Raw genomic sequence first — 8,107 nt, 5'->3', positions numbered from 1 at the left:
AAACAATGGTTCCCTTATTGTTTGTTGAACAGTGAGATATACTGCCGATATAAATGTTATTTTTGTGACTATTCCGAGAAATATGAATAGTAGTTTATTGTTGTATAAGAATTACATTTGTACTGAATTCTTATTCTAGATTGGATGGTTGCGTAAGAGGCCGGGTACTGATCCAGCGTATGCAAATATTACGACATACTATAATAAATATATTATTATTATAGGATAATGTGTTGCCTTTTTGGATACCCCTATTTTTGATATGCTTCGGCATGCCGGTGTTATTTCACGACTGATCCTCGGAGGCAACAAATGCGTTTTAGAGATTCCAATCACTTGTTGATAATGATAAAAGACTAAATGAAAATTTAATTCTTATTTCTTAAACATAATTTGGTTGCAGATTTGTGATAAAGTTTATTTTCACTTGTTAGAGACTTTACTATTCGGTTTCTTTCAGTTAATTATAGGCTTTATGATTCAGATTCCTTTTGTTGTTTCATATTGATTTCATATTAAATTACTATTGTTGTTTATTTACAAAATTATATACATGTTGATCATTTCATTGGCTCATCACATAGAAAACATGGTAATTGATTTTCACCCGACCCAAAAACCCGAAACCCGTTCCGTTCCGACCCGAACCCGATCCGAAACCCGTGTTAATATATAAATAATATTTTATATTTCATAAGTAGTAATATAATATATTATATAATATTAGTACTAAAAAATTATACTTTTATCAAACAATTAAATTAAAGTCGTTAAAATATGTTTTTAGCAAGTATGTTCAATACAAGTATACTAAAGGTCAAGATTGTTGCATTACTTCACTCACAATTTTATTCACACAGGTATGATCCATTGTCATCTCTGAACCCTCTCATTCAACCCCAAAAATTTCAATATCGTTTATATTTATGAACACTTTGCTCAAATCAGATCCTGGTAATTTTTCACCAGAGTTTGTGCAAATTAAGGTGCAATTAGACAGTGATCTAAAAACCCGAACCCAAACCGAACCCGAACCGAACATGATAGGTTCAGGTTCAGGTTCAGGTTCAGTGGTTCGAGTTTTTCCGGGTTCGGGTTTAACAAAAATAATTGGGTTTGGCAAAAATAATCGGGTTCGAGTTTGGTTTTAGCAAAACCCGTTTCGACCAACCCGATTGCCATCCCCACTTTTCCCCCATTCCGAACTGCCGTTGAGCCCATCCCTACTACTACGAATCTCTGAACTCATCGGTCCTCCCGAGAAATAAATTCTTGGTTTTTAAAATTTGATTAATTGTAATCGGGTTAATTTGATTAATTCTGAATAGTTGATTAATTTGATTAATTGGGAGGAATGGATCATCAAAGCGATTTCGAACGAATGGTCTTCTTCGAACAAGCTCGTAAGACTGCTGAAGCCAACTATTCAGAAGATCCCCTCGATGTTGAAGTCTGTTTTATTCTATCCTCCTCTAATTTATAATTTATGTGTATTATTACTTGTAATATTTGTTCATATAATTCATCAATTACTATGTTTTCTATGTGGTTGTATACGTATTTCAGAATCTCACAAGGTGGGGAGGTGCGTTGCTGGAGTTATCGCAATTCCAGACTGTTGTCGAAGCCAAGAAAATGCTCGACGGTACGTACTTGTTTTCGCCTTTTCCGCAATCATTCAATTTATGTTTTTCAGTTTTATATTAGCTGATATTACAATGTTGCTTATAAGAAATTAAACATGAAAGGAATTTTATTAGGATAATTGAAAACTGTAAAATTGAATTGAATAATTATGTTATGTTTGCTTGGTGAATGAATAGTTTTGTCAATACTTATTTAATTATTATAGGAAAATGCTAGTCCTTAAAACGGTTCCCAAATGCTGATGTGGAAGAGACATACTTAGTAACTTTCCTGATAATAAGATGGGACCCCGCGCAATTCATATGTGCCCATAAATTAAAATGGGACAAATATCAGTCCACATCATTTGGGACAAGTTTTGGGAACCGATTTGGGGTACCTAGCAGTCCTCATAATTATAATCTGATATTTTGATGTGTTATATTTGTGATGATTCTGTAGATGCAATGTTGAAGTTTGATGAGGCTTTGATGATTGATCCAAACCAGCATAATGCTCTTTGGTGTATGGGGAATGCAAATACGTCTTATGCCTTTCTCACTCCTGATACTGTTGAGGCCAAGCCTTTCTTTGAAAAGGCTGTTGACTACTTTTCTCAAGCAGTTGATGCGGTAAATTTACCTCATTTGCAGTCAGATGTGTGTGTGTTGTGATGCTTGGTGTTTGACTCATTTCATCTCTTTTTGTTTTTAGTTGTGTTGTGCTACATTTATTACATTCTGAGGTTGTAGAGATTGACGGAGAGTCGTTTTTTTGGTAGGATGGTAAGAATGGTCTTTATCGCAAATCACTGGAAGTAGCATATAAGGTACACTAATTCTACTCTTTAGTTTTTTTTTGCCAACTATATTTTGTACACTTCCAATTCTAAACATCAGCATGATAAAATATACGAAGAACACATTTTGAGTTTATTATGATGCAAATATATATGCATCTGGCCTTGATTGGTAAGAAGGATTTTTATTCACCTAATTATGTGCCATGTGATTTTGACATAGATGCTTTTCTGGTCACTTCTGTTTGGCCTGTATGTTTGTCATGTAATGAAAATATGTGCCATATTTTTGTTTCATTGATTGCTGCATGCTGCACTATTATCTCCTGTAGTTACGCAGTAAATGGTATATGGGACTTCAAGATGTCCATGTCTCAACTTTTTCTTGCATTATTATACGGATAAGTATTCTATTTTTGGCTTACCTGGTTTCCATGATATCCTGATACACCGATGGTTGGTTAATTAAAGTTTTTAATCTTTGTTATGAAGTGAACCTAGAATTAGATATGTGACGTGCTATTTTACATATCAAGTCATATAAACACTAATAAGAAGGAAGAAACGATTCGCCTCTACGTGTAAGCTTTCTATATGACCCCAATATGACACTAACTGTTAGTTAATATAGAGGTTCAGTGATCACCTTGCTGAACCTCCCTGACATTTTCTTTCTCCCACTTTGGGCAATATAAGTTCACCATGTAGTAGCAACTTTTTGGGTTGATCTTTCATGTCAGTAGGAGCTCTCCAAAGACATATATAGCTTAGTAGTCACTTTAGCAGCATGTGAAGTGATTTTTGTCCATCCAAGTGCGTGAATTCTGCCTTTTTGGGAATTGTTTCCGCAATTGTTTTATGATGTAGGACAAGGGCGGGAAAAGGGTAAAACAAGGGAATATTACCCTTCTCCCTAGAGAATCAGTGGAGTCACAAATAATTGAATAAATCCTCAGATTTTTCCAATAAAATCAGTTCATATTCATCTCTATCCAATAAAGAAGATTACAATTGTTTATGTAGAACTTCGAAGACTTGGCGAACAACCAACTTGGAGGCCAAGTAAAATGAAAGATAAAAGGAAACAAACCCTTTTAATATTATTATATTAACGTATACCTATTAATTATCTACTACTCCCTCCGTCCTCCTCAATTCTTTACATTGGGGGACGGGGTTTCGGCACGCACTTTAATGCTCTTATTAGATGTAGTTGTATATTCTTTTTAATTTTTTTTTCTTTTAAATAAAAATATAATGTTCAAATTTTAATACAAAAAAAAAGAAAATTTTAAAAATGAATTCCGGAACTATATTTTATAGTTGCCTTAAAATGCGTGTCAAGCATGTGAATTCTTTTTTAAAGAAATGAGAGGGACGGAGGTAGTACTATATATCTCATATAATTTTCTAAAATATTCCTAACTAGATAATATAATTACTAATTGAAAACAAACTTATATTTACAACCAAATTAATTATTTTATGCTCCACATTAGTTTAGGTGATATCTTCAAAACATAATATGTTTAGCATGGATTTTCATAGGTTGCTACAGTGTCACATGGATATATTACCAAGTTTATCATTTAAAGCAACTACCTGTTGTTCTTTGAAAGCTTCTTAATGTTGTCGAGTGTGTGTTTCAGACTTCAAAGAACAAACTAGTGTATCTTGATTAATAAATTTCTCATCATGTGTACTGTTTTACTTTTTATAAACTTATAATTATTTTCTTCACAGGCACCTGAATTGCACAAGGAGGTCCATATGCAGGGTGTTTTGGCTGGAGGGACAGCTTTAGGGCAGGGGCCTTCTACTTCTACAGGCGCTAAGGTTATCTATCCCATCCCTTTGCTCACAAGCTGTATTTTGTGCCCCTCCAGTCCCTAGTATAGCTGTAATACTGTATGGCTCCTGTTGCTGATATTATCTTGAATGCGCATGAATAATTATTTGTTTTTAGATAAAGGGGAAGGGTTTTCGGAGTAATATTTTTCTCAAGGTTTTTAGTATCTGAAGATGGATTTAGGTCAGTTGTGGACATCAGTTATTATGTTATGATAGTGACACAACAATCACAAAAAAACAGTTCTAGGATAATTCACAGAAGTTTCCGTATCTTGTATCTTTTATCTGCATATGTACACAACACAGAAAGACAAGTGTGTAGTTAGCGAAGAAAGAGAAGAAGACAGGCTTATAAAGTGATTTTGGTCCCCATAGACTGCCCTGTTTTATTTTGAAGAAATCAGGAAAGGTGGACTACTGTGATTTTGAATGTTTCATTTGCTTGTCATATTTTTCCTAGATCTATGATACTTGTATATCTTTCCCTACTCGAAGTTCTTGCATGAGCAAGAGAGGAAGGCAAAAATTTGGCTTTTTTGGTTACCCTTAATGTGGCACTTGTGTTTTGTTGATTAGCTTGTAATATATCTATGGGAAATCGGATGCTGGATAGTTCGATGCCTCGAAAATTAGCATTTCAAATATGTTTTTTTTTCTAATGTCCAGTACATATATAAAAATATAGCCTTATGCATCCACCAAGACTTGAACTCTCAACCTCTTGTTACCTAGAGGAGAGTTCCGAGGGGTATCGGCTATAGGCCAAGCCTTGCCTTGCAGACAATGTTACACTGTTGACCAAGGATTCGAGGCTTGAAAAATTTGTTTGCTCTGTGAGATAGTTGATAATTTAAACTGTATAGGGTTCATACTTCCATACTAGGTTGATGCAGAGTACAATACAGTTATGAGTTATCATGTCTCATGAATTGAAATTACCTAAGTTGGATGGAATCTGTTTCTGGCTGTGCTTTAATTATCTGTTTTGTAATTCGTGGTTGCAGAGTGAAAATCCAAAGAAGAGCAGTGATCTCAAGTATGACATATTCGGATGGGTAATCCTTGCTGTTGCATTCATAGCTTGGATGGGGTATGCAAAATCTAATATGCCTCCACCTCCTCCAAGATGAGTTACATCTCATGAACCAATTTTATCATAAAAGGAAGCTATTTAATACATTTTTCTGGTTACTATTGGGAATTGTCATTTGTTAGTTAAATTTTGAGCCAGAGATTCCGTCCCAACACTACTTGCCCCCAAAAAGCCCAAAAAAAAAAGGCCGATGTAAACTGATTGTTGAGTTTAGTTTTGTATTCAAATGTAGCTTCTGTAGTAAATTGCAGTAAAGGAGCTTTATTCTTTAAGATGTGTTTTGCATCTGAGTTTTGGTGTTAGCTTGGCATGCTTGGGTTGGGTGGCTTACACTTCCTAGAGTATGATGCTACACTTGCGTGTTTAAAGTAGGTGAAGGGGAGGGGGGGGGAATGTAAAAAGCAGGTATAGCAAAAGTCAAGAATCATGTGAAACATTTCTCTTTCTGCAGTCATTGTAAATTGTAAGTGGTCCTCCTGCTCATGTGTAAGCATCAGCACCTAATATTAAATGACTGATTGATTAAAATGCAACCAAGAAGATGACTGATTGATTCAAATGCATCCACGAGGCCTTTTTATAAAATCAAACATGTTGAATGCAAAGTAAAATAACGATGGGAAGCACAAATACATTTCTACTCCCATTGGAATGAATTTTAAACTTGGTAAACAAAAATAGAGGTGAAAAGGCAAGTTTTGTTTAACAGAAAACGATTCCCCAAATATTCGAATACAGGGGGAGGCAACATGTTGCACAATTATTTTAATTAGAACCGCAGATTTACTTACAGTAATGATATATTAAGATGGACAAAATTAAAAAAAAGAAAAAGAAAAAAAAACAAGAACGCCACGTCCAAACTTCCCCAACAAACCTTTTTTTACAATTAAAAAGACAATGAATCCACCGCGGGAGGTGCTTTTAAATTCAAAATTTTGGATCGAAATCTCAACAACCCATTCCCATCCCGCCAAATATTTCATCTCCCCCCCCTTCTTAAATTTCAAACCACCTGCCCCCTCCAAAAACTTGCCGTATACACTTTCCCCCAAACTCTTCCCAAAACACCCCTCCACCCGTCCCAAATTTACAGCATTACCAACAACATCCTCCCCTCTCCCAAAGGATATAAAGGTAATTTCACTCCAAACCCGCGGGCACCCAAAATAAAATCCCCCCAAAATATTAAAAAAACCCCCTCCCCCCCCCAAGAAAACCCCTATAAAAACCCTCCTCAAATCTCAATAGTCACAAAACATCACAATCACATTCACATCTCCCCAATCCATAAATACAAACAAACCCCCCAAACCCTAATCTCCCAAAATGCCGGCGCTACCCGAAGAACCGCTTCTGGCCTCTAACCCGGACCGGTTCTGTATGTTCCCAATTCAATACCCTCAGATCTGGGAGATGTACAAGAAAGCCGAAGCCTCTTTCTGGACCGCTGAAGAAGTCGATTTATCTCAAGACAATGTTCACTGGGATACTCTCACTCCTGATGAGAAACACTTCATTTCTCATGTTCTCGCTTTCTTCGCCGCTTCTGATGGCATTGTGCTTGAGAATCTCGCTGGCAGGTTCATGAAAGAGGTCCAAGTCGCTGAAGCTAGGGCTTTTTACGGCTTTCAGATTGCCATTGAGAATATTCATTCCGAGATGTATAGTTTGCTTTTGGAGTCTTATATTAAGGATTCCGATGAGAAGAGTCGGTTGTTTAGAGCAATTGAGACCATTCCTTGTGTTGAAAAGAAGGCTAATTGGGCGTTGAGGTGGATTGATGGTGGGGAGTCTTTTGCTGAGCGTATTATCGCGTTTGCGTGTGTGGAAGGGATTTTTTTCTCCGGGAGCTTTTGCGCGATTTTTTGGTTGAAAAAAAGAGGGCTTATGCCTGGACTCACTTTCTCCAATGAGTTGATTTCGAGAGATGAGGGATTGCATTGTGATTTTGCGTGTATGTTGTATGATTTGTTGAGGATGAAGCCGAGTGAGGAGAGGGTTAAGGGGATTGTGGCGGATGCGGTTGAGATTGAGAGGGAGTTTGTTTGTGATGCTTTGCCTTGTGCTTTGGTTGGGATGAATGGGGATTTGATGAGTCAGTATATTAAGTTTGTTGCTGATAGGTTGCTGGGAGCGTTGGGGTATGGGAAGATGTATAATGTCCAGAATCCGTTTGATTGGATGGAGTTGATCTCGTTGCAGGGGAAGACTAATTTCTTTGAGAAACGAGTTGGGGAGTATCAGAAGGCTTCAGTCATGAATAGTATTAATGGAAACGCGGATACCCATGTGTTTAAGCTGGATGAGGATTTCTGAGCCTAATAATGTGTTTGTTTTTAGGTTATTGTTATTTTTTTTTATCATGTATTTCTTATATTTGCAATGTTTGTATCGGTGCTTGTGTTCGTTATCATGGAATGAATATGTAATATATGCAATGAATTCTTCTGTTTCGGACGGATATCATGTCATTGTATAATGGTTATGTTTGTTAAATGGGATTTAAACTTTTGACTTTATATTATTGCTTTAATAATCGAATTGCTGATAGTGAATCAAATCCTAAGCAACTTTATTACTATGTCATGAGATTGATGTTGTTTATGTGCTACCTACAAATTAATAGCTACTGTGAAGAAGTTACAACATATCCCCACATATGTCATTTTGCTTCTTGCTTCTGTTACCTGTTCTGTTGTATGTACTATGTAGACATTTGATCTGTATCTATTGAG

At 36.1% G+C, this 8,107-nt stretch overlaps 2 protein-coding genes across 2 annotated transcripts; both read left to right on the top strand.

Moving 5' to 3' along the window:
• The first annotated feature begins 1,131 nt into the window (after window positions 1-1,131).
• LOC141718001 (mitochondrial import receptor subunit TOM20-like) lies at window positions 1,132-5,659 on the top strand. Its single transcript, XM_074520330.1, has 6 exons — window positions 1,132-1,450; window positions 1,567-1,645; window positions 2,089-2,258; window positions 2,408-2,455; window positions 4,169-4,261; window positions 5,281-5,659. Exons 1-6 carry the CDS (start codon window positions 1,355-1,357, stop codon window positions 5,404-5,406), a joined length of 612 nt encoding a protein of 203 aa, XP_074376431.1. The 5' UTR covers window positions 1,132-1,354; the 3' UTR covers window positions 5,407-5,659.
• A 947-nt stretch (window positions 5,660-6,606) lies between these two features.
• LOC141718000 (ribonucleoside-diphosphate reductase small chain) lies at window positions 6,607-7,891 on the top strand. The gene has a single exon (XM_074520329.1). The coding sequence runs from the start codon at window positions 6,699-6,701 to the stop codon at window positions 7,686-7,688; it is 990 nt and encodes a 329-aa protein (XP_074376430.1). The 5' UTR covers window positions 6,607-6,698; the 3' UTR covers window positions 7,689-7,891.
• The last annotated feature ends 216 nt before the right edge of the window (window positions 7,892-8,107 follow it).

Source organism: Apium graveolens, chromosome 4, assembly GCF_009905375.1.
Source record: "Apium graveolens cultivar Ventura chromosome 4, ASM990537v1, whole genome shotgun sequence".
NCBI lineage: Eukaryota > Viridiplantae > Streptophyta > Magnoliopsida > Apiales > Apiaceae > Apium > Apium graveolens.
This window is presented reverse-complemented; position numbering and strand designations above follow the sequence as displayed.